Source organism: Sebastes fasciatus, chromosome 20, assembly GCF_043250625.1.
Source record: "Sebastes fasciatus isolate fSebFas1 chromosome 20, fSebFas1.pri, whole genome shotgun sequence".
Lineage (NCBI taxonomy): Eukaryota > Metazoa > Chordata > Actinopteri > Perciformes > Sebastidae > Sebastes > Sebastes fasciatus.
Window position 1 is genome coordinate 20838922 of NC_133814.1, and position 12882 is coordinate 20851803.

General features: G+C 38.1%; 2 protein-coding genes across 3 annotated transcripts in view; both read left to right on the forward strand.

The window, feature by feature from the left end:
* Positions 1-780: 780 nt before the first annotated feature.
* Positions 781-6516, forward strand: vps25 (vacuolar protein sorting 25 homolog). The gene is made up of 6 exons (XM_074619750.1): positions 781-904; positions 2423-2568; positions 3506-3559; positions 3667-3755; positions 5048-5123; positions 5696-6516. Exons 1-6 carry the CDS (start codon positions 858-860, stop codon positions 5806-5808), a joined length of 525 nt encoding a protein of 174 aa, XP_074475851.1. The 5' UTR covers positions 781-857; the 3' UTR covers positions 5809-6516.
* A 1115-nt stretch (positions 6517-7631) lies between these two features.
* Positions 7632-12882, forward strand: part of wnk4a (WNK lysine deficient protein kinase 4a) — a 49265-nt gene continuing 44014 nt past the window's right edge. Inside the window, exons 1-2 of one of the 2 annotated variants that reach the window (XM_074619744.1) lie at positions 7632-7894; positions 8642-9291. In XM_074619744.1, the coding sequence (XP_074475845.1) occupies positions 8683-9291 (609 nt within the window). In that variant the 5' untranslated portion in view covers positions 7632-7894; positions 8642-8682. The remainder of the gene's footprint in view (positions 7895-8641; positions 9292-12882) is intronic. The other variant, XM_074619745.1, reaches the window with a different exon arrangement.

Here is a 12882-nt window from a genome sequence, read left to right on the forward strand (position 1 = left end):
TAAACTTAATACTCCGGTAGACCACCAGTACCTCCAAAAGTACAGTACTAGAGTAGATATACTTGCCTTCCATCATTGGCAATTTAAATAATTAATTTAAACTATTTCTATTACATTTAAAAAATATATATTTATTTATTATTTTTTTTAGATTAGAATATATTTTAATATTTTTGTTTTTATATCTTATATTTTGTTTGTTTATCAAATAAGTATATATACTGTATACAGTATATATACTTATTTGATAAACAAAACAAATAAAAATAAATGTATAAAAATAAATATTAATACCAACATATTGCTGTGAAATACATGGTGACATAGAATACTTGTGCAATTTATAGATTATTTTCCACTGAATAAAATGCCATTTTTTCAATCATGCTGTACCTGAAGAAACTGTATAATAACACCATAGAAATATAAACTAGTCATACATTTTTTGACAGTTAAATCAGTATTCCGACTAACTACACAGATTCACCAAAGACTTTACACAATAAAAGATAAAAAATAATAATACAAATACATATAAATAAATTGTAAATATATATATTTGAAAAACAAAAAATTAAGGAAATAAAAACAAAAATGTATATATATATATATAACAAAAAATTAAGGAAATAAAAACAAAAAAAAACAATATATATATATACATTTTTGTTTTTATTTCCTTAATTTTTTGTTTTTCAAATATATATATTTACAATTTATTTATATGTATTTGTATGAATCTTTTTATTTTTTATTTTGTAAAGTCTTTGGTGAATCTGTGTGGTTAGTCGGAACCATTTGAGTGGTAGGACTTGTTTCCGGGAAGCTGTCAGCTGTGAGACACCGCATCCACTAACATGAGTTTTGAGTGGCCCTGGCAGTATAACTTCCCACCGTTCTTCACGTGAGTAAACTTACATTTCTGAACCACATTTAAAACATTAATGAACTCTGCTTTCATCAGCCTCTGTAGTTTATTATGTTATGAGTTAAAGAGTGTTTATTTCAGAGCTAACTGTAGCATCATGCTAATCAGCTAAACGACACAACAATGCTACGGAAGTGGATTCATTCATCACCTTCTGTCTCTCTAGAGTTTGTTTAACAAGCTCCACGTGTTGACTCATTAAAGCTCCACTGCACGTGATTATGTAAAGACATCGATATATAGTTCATTAATGGTGTTGTGTGCAAGTTTAGAGAATGAGTTTAGCTGTTAGCTCTACCTAGCTGTTTTGATAGCCACCTAAACAGCTAGCTTTGTTTATGTTTATGTTTATTTGTTTTGCACAATTTAAGACTTCACAACACAACAAAACAAATACATGAATAATATAAAGTGCAGGAAGAGGCAAAAAAAAAACACTGGGCTTATCTGAAGCCTCCACCTAGAGACAAGGTATATATAAAGAAATAATATGACTATATAATAGTGATAAACAATTAGAAAATGATTAATATAAAGAAATAATATGATTATATAATAGTGATAACAAACAATTAGAACAATATTAATATAAAGAAATAATATGACTATATAATAGTGATAAACAATTAGAAAATGATTAATATAAAGAAATAATATGATTATATAATAGTGATAACAAACAATTAGAACAATATTAATATAAAGAAATAATATGACTACATAATAGTGATAAACAATTAGAAAAAGATTAATATAAAGAAATAATATGACTACATAATAGTGATAAACAATTAGAAAATGATTAATATAAAGAAATAATATGATTATATAATAGTGATAACAAACAATTAGAACAAGATTAATATAAAGAAATAATATGACTACATAATAATGATAACAAACAATTAGAAAATGATTAATATAAAGAAATAATATGATTATATAATAGTGATAAACAATTAGAAAATGATTAATATAAAGAAATAATATGATTATATAATAGTGATAACAAACAATTAGAACAAGATTAATATAAAGAAATAATATGACTACATAATAATGATAACAAACAATTAGGACAAGATCAATATAAATAAGCACTGGAATTAAAAATGAGAATATAAGAAATATGTACAAATATTTGCATTAAGACGTGCAATATATAACAAATTACCATAGTGCAAAAAAGTAAATACAAAATGCTGAGAAGTGGGATCTGTTAAGTGTGTTAAATATAAATGCCAGAACGGTATAAATAAGTAATTAATAAGAATATTTCTTGAATGTACAGTAAAAATGACAGTATTAGTGACAGTATACTGTACATTCAAGAAATTCTGGTATTTTTGAGGTCAGATTAAATATATATTTTTAAGGAAAGTGAGCACTGTACACTAAATGTCCAGATGGTTTGAATCTTGCCTGGTGTTTGCAATGCCGTTGTCTTGCTGTTTACCTTGTGGTGACATCTTTCGCTCTTCTCTTTGTGGACAGGCTACAGCCCAATGTTGACACCAGACAGAAACAGTTGGCGGCATGGTGTTCCCTGGCTCTGTCCTACTGCCGCCATCACAAGCTCTACACCCTGGATGTCATGGAGGCTCAGGAAAGCCCCGTGTTCAACAACAAGAAGATAGAACGTATCCTAACAGACAGTCCACCTGTGGTTCAGTCAAGGCCACCATGTTACCGCCATACATCATACAGCTTGATCCTAACATACCAGTTTTAAATCCGTATAGTCTTTCATGTTTGTGTAGGTTTAATCTGGATTGTTAGTCAAAGGTTTACAGGCTGCCTCCTTCATTTGGATATAAAACTACCCACAGGATATTATTGTTGACATACATTAAAATCAGGGTGGGTTTTAAATGCTTTTTAGTACAAGGCCACCTTGCAAGCTGCCCTCCACACAGCTGCAGCAGCCCGTGTTGAATTAGTCACTTTATCATCAATGGCATCACTGAACTTCTATAAGTTAGTTTTTCTGGTGTTACTAGAGTTAAAGGGGAATTACACTGATTTCACACATCACATGCCGCATTTCTACAGCATGGTACGGCACGTCTCTAATCAACTCGACACGCTCTTATAGATAGTATTTGATACCTTGGAGGGTCCAACTGAGCTGAGCCGATACTAGAAGGTGAAGTTAAAACACTGCAGACCACTGACTGGTCAAAGAGAATCAACACCAATACAGGACATCCTTCACAAACCCGCCGTTTTTAAATAGCCAAGCTACCGTCAATAGCAACTGCAATTTTTTTATTCACTCTACCCAGATTTTTTAAAATGGCAGTCCGCAAATCTACGCCAGACACTACAGACGTTCCTCTCTTTGGTTGCCGGTGAAACGGCCCAAGAGTGTGGCGTTGAAGGTGATTTCACGGCAAATGAGCTATAAATGAATCAAATCACTTGATAATTTATGGCTTCGTTTTTCAAATCACATGCCTCTTCATCACCTCCGTTTTTATCAATTCATTTTTGTTACTTCCACCCCTCATAGAGGGCAAGCATCCAGACATTGACTCTGCATTTGTTACTTTCTGTTTGCCCTTAACTGAATACCAGGAAAACTATCAATGGAAGCAATTCAAGTTGTGTTCGAGGAATTGAGGAAAAAAGGTAAATTTAGTTCTGTCTAGATGTTTGTCTGTCACAGTGTTGAGATTAAGAATACTTATCTAATTATCTCGCTGTACATTTTTTATCTTTGTGTCGTCTGACCTCAGGGAACCTCGATTGGCTGGACAAAAACAAGTCTCGGTGTCTAGTCATGTGGAGGCGACCGGAGGAGTGGGGAAAGTTAATATACCAGTGGGTGAGTCATGGAGCTTAAGACACAAACTGTACTGTCTGTGAAACTGTACATTTATGTGCATTTCCGTGGCTGATAAGTGGAAAGAAGTAAATGTTCTCTAAAGCAATAAATAAGATGTAAATATGAAAGCAGTGTAATTTGCTGCCATCAGAGCGTGTTGTTCAGTGTTACAATATTATTGTGTTACGTTGATAAAGCCGGCATGATAATCACAGTGTAAGGCCGATATGATCTACACTGGGTGACTCAGTAGAACTGTCGGTGTGTTTACATGTATTTAAATAACGACTTTACAGTCGGCTTTCTGCAATAACCTGATTTCTTTTTTTTTGTAATTCTCTTTTTATTGACTTTTAGAGATACAGAATGAGCAGAAACTATATAAACAAAATTGACAACACATGAACACGAAAACCTTTTGAGCATGAAAATGATAATAATGATATGAATAAAAATAAATAAAATATTAAAATAATAAAAATAAGAATAATAAGAAATAAGTACAAAATTGGATCAATATACAGTATACATCATAGATAATTGGAAAGAAGTAATGATCACACTACTTGACAAATCTCCCTTTAAGGTAAATTTTGAACAAATAAAAAATGCGATTAATCCCGATTAAATATTTTAATCGACTGGCGAATAATAATAATAACATACCTAATAATAACATACTCAAATAATTCCAATCCAAAGTCAAACCAAAACAGAAACTAGTCTCCTTAAGTCTAAATAGATCTATTTCCACTACAGAACATTTTGACTCTTTGCAGAAAGCTTTTGTGAAACGCTACAGTGCCCAAATGTTTTAGGAAACTTCTGAAAATGTGAAATCTATATTTGTGAGGCGTTTTTTAAAAACTTCATCAGGAGTGAATGGGATTGGGGCTGAGTGCCACAGACAAGCTGAGGAAGTCAGTAAAGTGTTAAAAGATGGACTAAAGTTTGTTTTGGTCTTTTCATAGGATTTGTTGACAATAACTAAAATATAGAATATCGGCAGTTTTTTGCTCCGGCGGTGACGGGGATTATCAGAAGTCCCAGCTGGATGATTTAACATGAGCAGCCCCAGAGGTCTGATGTCTGATGAACACTTTGAGTTTGTGAAAACTTTAGTTTCTTCACCTTATTAAAAGCTCTATTTATAACTGCGTGCTCCAGATCTCATCCCTCCGGTATTAAAAATTACTTTCAACACCTTTTTTTTTACTCAGAAGTCGTCTGTTGTGTCTGTCGTCCACTGTCTGATGTCAGAGTGAATATTATTCTGTTCTCTAACATTTCAGGTTTCCGGAAACGGGATGGTCAACTCTGTGTTTACACTTTATGAGTTGTCCAATGGCGATGACACAGAAGGTGAAGGTATGGTGACATTTAAAATGTTAACATGAATCATCATCAATACATTTTATTTCAGGCTGATTTAAAGTATTTAATATTATTTTTGTATTGTTATTTTATTCTGTTTTTTCATTGGTAGCCAGAGGATTTACAGAAGACGATTACAAATTCTTTACCTCACGCTTATAGGAAACAAACGAAAGCAAAAAACATTCAGGTTCCAATTAATTTCCATTAGAGTCATCATCAAGACCGCCATCTCTATTATACGAGGGAATCTTTTCTTTTGCTTTACCTCTAGACTTTGATTAGTTGGATCATAAATAACTGAAAAAATAAATAAAATAATAACAATGGAAGTATGAAAAATTACACTTTCACTTGTTACTTGCTATATTGTTTGCTTGTTTTCTCACCTTTAAAGCTCTTATTGATAACATTTTTATGTAGACAAATATTAGAAAAAGAGAGAATGCATATCTTATTTTGTATTGTTTCTCATGTAAAGCACCTCGTTGCTTTGTTTTGCTGCATAAATAGTTAATTATTCTCATGGCACCCTCTGACATATAAACTGTAATCTGTTTCTCCAGAGTTCCACGGTTTAGAAGAGTGGATGCTGCTGCGCTCGCTGCAGGCTTTACAGACAGACGGCAAAGCAGAGATCATCACCATGGACGATGGAAAGGGCGTCAAGTTCTTCTGAAACGGTGCTGGAATCACACACACTCTGTCTGGGAGCCCTCGTACGATACCTCACAGGCACATTTTAAAATTCAGCCATTTAAAGGCTACACAGGGTGCACCTCAACGCCCGGCCCAGAGGATGCTGGTCCTGCAATTGTTGTTGCCTTCTGGTTTGTGCAAAGCCTTTTTCTTATTGGAAGAGAACCAATATCATTTCTAAGTGTTTGCATTTGAGGTGACACCGCGTTTAAAGTAGTCGTAGGTAACATTTGTTGCCATTTAAACATGCAATGGGCCTTTCAGGGGACTAAATGCTATCTGAATACTCCTGGGGAAAATCTCTCCCCACCAGCTGTAACTTTACTATTTCTTTACTGTAAATACGACTAGTTTTATCCAGATCTTTTTCCCGGTTAACAGTATAATTAGCTCTGGACCTTTTGCTCAGCTGTTCCAACGAGACATCCCAAAGAAATCCCACAATGCAACACCAGGGGGACTTTTTTTATTTTGAGAATAAATGCTTGGAGAAGAGGAACACCACAGAGCCTCGGACCACCACCACCAAATCCTGGCTCGACTCAGCTGAGTGTAATAATAGTGGACTTCATGTACAGATTGCTGTCATCCTATTATTGTGCAGTAGCTACTGTGACACTCCTGTTATACTCTCTGTCTATATTTCTTTTTTTCATATCCTGTAGGAAAATAAATTAGAAATTTGCTATATTTGCTTCCTTTTTGTTTCTGCAAAATGCCTTGAATTGTCTTAGACGTTGTGTGTAAAACCTGAATGTTAACAGCGCCCCAGAGATCTCTACTTTCTGCCTGCAGCTGGACTGGATGGCTCGTGTGCAGTGTGTTCCTGCCTGTGGGGATGATACAGCTCCAGGGAATCCTTCGTGTGTTTTCTGATAACTGTCAGTGTGTGTGTGCGCTTGTGGGACAGGTGGGGCTCAGTGTGGCCTTGGCTGATAAAGGTGTCCTGTTTCAGCAGCAACAGCAGCAGCAACTGTCCATAGTGTGGCTCCCCCTGCAGGTTACACTCACATGCTACCACTTTCCCCTCCTAGGGCTGCATATCTCTCTCATTCAGGTTGATCAAATGACGACAGACTGTAGTGAAATGACTCATCGGTTCTTTCATAATTCAGAGAAACTAGAGGAGATGTGCTAGTTAATGACGGGGCCAATTAGAAGAGGAGACATCCTGTTCTTCTGGTGTTTACTGCAGCACAGTGTGAAGTGAGCAGTGGAAAGACTGCATAATCAATACTAGGAAATGTCCAAAAACAAAATAACATTATTGATCATATCTGAAACATGCCCTTATTTTACATCTTATGCAACTCACACCACGGCCCCAATTTGGATTTTAAAGATACTCCACAGTTCTTTTTGGACACGAATTACTATTATTAATTATAATGCTTTTAAAAAACACAATAGTATAAAATGTACTCAGTGGTGGATTGTAACTAAGTACTAAAGTATAATTTTGAGGTACTTGTACTTTACTTGAGTATTTCCATGTTCTGCTACTTTCTACTTCTACTCCACTACATCTCAGAGGGAAATATTACTTTAGTTACTTTACAGATTCAGATTATTAATACAAAATATAATCACATTACAATCAAATTACACATATTACTGGGTGCATTCCATATTTAAAACACAAATATTGACAATTTATATAATTTTTATTATAATTATTATTATTATTATCGGTAGTAGTAGTAGTAATGTTTTTTTGTGTGTGACTCAGGGAGGTCGGCGCTGGTTAGGGGTTTTACAGAGTACTAGTTTGCAAACACTCCTCAGATCCTGCACTAATTACTCCCTCTGCAGAGTGATTAGTGCGTAAAGCTGCGGCGATGGGCGGAGCTGGAAGCGCGCACATTACGCACATTACGCACAGCCCTCCGGAGCTCTCTTGATATAGGCAGCTCCGTCCTTTCATCGGAGGTTATTATGGCTGAGGACTTTGTGAAGAGAAGAGAAGAGCACAACTTGGATTATTTGATATGAACTATGCGTTTATCTGCGTTTATGTGCGTTAATTTGCGTTAATGTGGATTGTTTTTACGCAGCAGCTGTGATGAGTGAGTACATTTTTCTCCACTTTTCTGTTTTTTTTTACATACTTAGAAGACATAAAGTTGACTGTTTCTACATGTAATATCAGCTCGAATATTATAGAAAGGCATGTTTAATGTTTTTCTTGTTTTTTGTTTTTGTTTTATTGTGTTATAAAGTGATTACAAAACAAGTGAAGACATGTGCAGGGACATATATTAAAAAACCCAAAATATATTATACAGAGAAAGACAAATAAAGTACAAAAACAAAACTAAACAACACAAGGGGATAAAAGCAGGTTGAAGAATGTGTGTGTGATGTGGATAATGGGTGTGTGTTTGGCATTGAATGAGGCTAGATGGACATATATCTACTCTTAAACACATACAGACATCCTTTCTTTTATGTGTAGAGCATAGGGGGAGCAAAAACAAAACAAAAAGAAAATAAATGAGTAAAATATATATATATATAATACAGTATATACACATATATATTAATAATATGAATAATAATAAAGATGATGATGATGGTCATGATAATAATATCAATAACAATAATAATACCAACACTTACAATAATAAGTGAGATAAATAAAAAAGTAAATAACAAGAAAAAAAAAAAAATGTCAGGAGTCAATGTTAATGTTTTTCTTGTTAACAGAGTTGTTATTTTAATGCTCAGCCTTTTGTTTAAAGCTGCTGACATCATGGAAAAGTAACTTGATGTAACGGTATCTATTGTCCTGATGTGCCATCTCCACATTTTAGGTCTCTGAACCAAGAAGGCGTTGAAACCTGCTGCTACAATAATGACACATGCACAGCTTGAGCTTCCAGTACGAGGTTTCCCAGGCCTCTCTGTGGATATGACCGACGACTGCTTGTCCAGGGTGCCATCCGTGCTGAGGACGCACGGTGGTCTGGGTGCCCGGAGGAACTCTTATGGGCTGCAGAAAATCACCATGGACATCGATTCTCCTCTTTACAGTGGAGCCCTCTCCAAAGCTTTGTCCTGGTCAGCTGAGAACATCCTCACACTCCCTGAGTCCAGAGCAGAGGAGGAGAAACCCGAGGACTCTCCACCGTCTCCATCTCCAGTCTCCAGCCCCGGAACCAGCTCCAACACGCCCCCCAGCAGCCAGGAGCCAGTCCCTAGAACTGGAGCTCAGGACGCCATCAGCTCGGAGTCTGAAAATGAACTTCCCAGCAGCAAACAGCCCAAGATCTCTCCTCGCATCACGTTTGATAGCCAGTGGGAACAGGAAGAGAAAGAGGACGTGGAGACCAAAGCTGTGGCAACCTCTCCAGATGGACGGTACCTCAAATTCAACATAGAGATTGGAAGGGGGTCTTTCAAGACGGTCTATAAAGGACTGGACACAGAGACAACAGTGGAGGTTGCATGGTGTGAGCTACAGGTAAGGATGGCTTCTTCTTTTCTATTTCACTGTATAGATCAAAACTTTAAAGGTCTTTAAAGAGATTTTCATGTTTTTTTTTAATTATAAAGCAGGCTTAAAGGGACTATTTGTAAGAATCAGAAATGCTTGTTAACAGCGACACCTGTGGCCGTTAAGTCAACGAAAGTCAGTGTCGGGCTCGCGCTTGCTCGCTCTACATAGACATGAACGAGCATCGCTCAAAACAGTGAGGCGACACACGTCAGCTAAAACCACAATATCACTCAGTGTTGGCTTTTCCTGCCTCAGCCTCCGGAGCTGAAGCAGGAAAAGCGGGTCGGTGAAGCAGGAAGAGGAACGTTATCGCCCCCCGACTGCACCCACAGGGGAGACACCGGCACCCGGTCGGAGACGACAACATTTCTCGCTGCGGAGCCCCGTCACTTCACAAGACACGGGAAACCTCTGTTGGTCTGGAGGAGCTGCAGCATTTATTTCTGCACAAACGTCCACTGTACATTCACTAGATATTCTCAGAGCTATTAACTGTTCTGCAGTGTGTAGTGTGTGTGCATGAACGTGAGGTGGAGCGAGAACACGCGCGTTGTGTGAGTGAAGGCAAGCAGGCAGAGGAGCGGTTTGAACAGCGTCCCATGCGGGAGCATGGGATCCCGACCCGGTAGATTTATACGTGTAAAAAGTTACAAACAGTCCCTTTAAGTCCTATATAAATACTGTGAAAGTATCAAAACATTCAATCCACAGGGAAATACACACAGCCCGTATTCAGAAACTCTGCATTTGAAACAAGCTGTCAGGATTTCTGCCCATTCGTGATGTCACGAATATACAATATTTAGACCCTTGCCACAATTTTACACATAAACATCCTAAATGTGTCCCAGTTTATTCCTGGTTGCAGTGTATGTGAATGTCATCAGCTGACAGGAAGTAAACATGGACCCAAACTGTTGCTTAACAACGCAATTCTGTTGCAATTCCATCAAAATGCGCTAAAACGGAGCGTTTCAGACAGAGGGTGAATACAGGCATATTCAGGCTGACAGTATGAGGAAAATAAAGGTTTTTTGAACATTAAAACATGTAAACATGTTCTAGTAGAAACACAAAATACAAGCATGAACCTGAAAATGAGCATGATATGGGACCTTTAAGTTGCCAGTTTGGATGGAAAAAGTGCATTCAGGAGCACACATTTAATGGGTTTTAAACAAAAAACATTGTATCTGCTACAGGATTGCTGGATAAATTAAGTTTTAATGATATTCCAAAATTAATCCTCTTTATGTACACCTCCACACCAAAGTTGCATTGGTTTCCAGCCACTGTTTACACTACACTATCATCCCCCAGCAACAAGCCTATAGGTCAGCTACACAGGCGGATACTTTCCCTACTTTCCTGCCCCACTCAGCTGTAATCCCCCCGCCTCAGGTCACTAGAGTTGATGTGAAGCAGCTAATCTACTGATTATTATTCCTTGTTGACCTTGAGTTGGGCTGTGTCAGGCCCGTTCATGGTAACCCAGGTCGTCCTGTCGGCAGTCAGCTCCAGCTGAACCACTCTGCCTGCCATGATCCACTCTAATCTCTGTTTTCATTAACAACCGGTGACACCAAGGCTGCCTCTCTCTGGACGCCTCACGAGCAAAACTAAGAACAACCGAGAGACAAAACATTGTTTATATTCAGCTCTGATGGTCTGCCATGCCATCAGTATTTGAGTATGATAGTAGTTCCCCTTTGTGCTTTGAAATGTTTCCATCCTATGAGGCAGGACGAAGCGAGATAATGTCTGGCTCACGTGTAGCATGTAAACATCACAACTAAGACAGCTCTGTCTGTCCAGTCTGATGAAAACATACAGAGGTGTTAGTCCGGTTTTTTTCATGCCACAGTGTTTGGCTGTTCCGTAACAGCCTGAGCAGCTGCTGTCACTTCTCTTGCTTACACGGTTTGATAGCACAGCGGAGGATTTAAAGATTTAGGATTTAAATCCCTTAACATTTGCTGTGTCTTGTGTGACGTGCATTGGTATCGGTGTCTCGCACCAATGTTAGCCTCCTTAGGTGTGAAGTCGTGCCCTCTAAACCTCAAATTAAACTCTGTGCCACTGATGCTGGACTGCTTTCAACAACCACTTTTATTCTGACCAGTCCGATCTTAAAGAAAGTTGTTTTAAGACACTGCTGCACATGAAAGCACATTCTCACTTTGCTCAATGCACAGAGGTAGTCTTTGTATTGCATTTGAAGCTCTGCAGGAGACACCGGCACAAAGACAGTCGGGGATTACACAAGGTGAAGTGAGTCTGCCCCCAGGGCACAAAGCTCCAGCACCAGCAGGTTGAGACTTCTGCCTCAAGAGCCCACCTGTCAGTTCACACAACAGGTGTCTGTTTGGGGAACGCAGAAAAAGAGTCCCTCCCAGGCTCTCTGAGAGGCCCAGATGTCCCTTTACCTGTTAACAACTGTTTCACACCCTCAGGTCAAACACAAGCGGGGGTCCATCAGTATTTCTGGTGTGACTTTTAAAGCGCTTTTGTGGAGTGCAAAGTGCGACACATTGTGTTGCGGCGGCTCTTTATTAGAAACAAGCATGCTATTTCATCTCTTGACTTGAGACATGAGCCCAGTTAAGCTCCTTAATCGCTCCTAATAAGCTTAAAGGAGGCCATTGTTGATATGGTTACTGTTGTGATGAAGTTAACCTCAAAGACATTTCTGAACTGAAATCACCCACCACGTCCTCCCAGTGTGCCCCCTGTTGCTTAAATGAACACAAAAGCTGGCTGTTGGTGGCTAAACACAATCACCTCCGCAATGTTGACGGAGCAGCAGTCGGAGGTGCGTCATTACAAGTCAGGTAGAAAGGCCTTAAGCTGTTTTAACTATGTGTTACGGAGCCATGAGCTGTAAGCTGCAGGCGGTTAAGATCAGCTGTTCAGAATGTGAGGGGGGGTTCAAACAACATCTGATTTATCTGATTCCCACTGACACAGATCATCATTTTAATTAGTCACCATTATAAGTGAGACACTCAAAAGGTGTTCTCCCGGTACAGTGTATTGTTCACGTTGTTGCTCTGAAACAAGTCTGTCTGGGCGGTGTCCACTGGGACGTTTTGTGCTAGCAAACAAAGAGTAAACAATGCATTTAGATTCTTCCATGACATGCAACACCAAAGCTCAGCGGGTACAGTATAAAATACAAGACAGGGCTCTCGTCACTGCCCATAAATTCCACCACTAAGACTATAATACAATAAAAAAGTAAGCACCCACTGGAATCAGAGCTTTCTTAAGCCTTCATTAGTAATTATTGGACAGGTACTCCTCAGGCATGTTTTATTTATTTGTTTATTTGTAAGGGACAAGAGAAGGTACAGAGAAACTGACAATTGCAGAAGCAGTGTCCAATGTAGGGATGCACCAATCCCACTTTTTCAGTACTGAAGTATACCTGGGCTTGGGATATCGGCCGATGCCGAGTAACGATCCGATAATATACAGCGAGTTGGTCATTGTTGTGAAATAAACCCCAACAGGGCGATGCCGAAGGGTCTTGCATCGCCCTGAAGGGGTTTATTG

Excerpts from the sequence above, each read along its gene's own strand:
- vps25 (XM_074619750.1), top strand. The coding sequence starts at position 858 with ATGAGTTTTGAGTGGCCCTGGCAGTATAACTTCCCACCGTTCTTCAC. Across the intron at positions 905-2,422 it reads AACTTCCCACCGTTCTTCAC|GCTACAGCCCAATGTTGACA; the intron begins GTGAGTAAACTT and ends CTTTGTGGACAG. Across the intron at positions 5,124-5,695 it reads CGATGACACAGAAGGTGAAG|AGTTCCACGGTTTAGAAGAG; the intron begins GTATGGTGACAT and ends CTGTTTCTCCAG.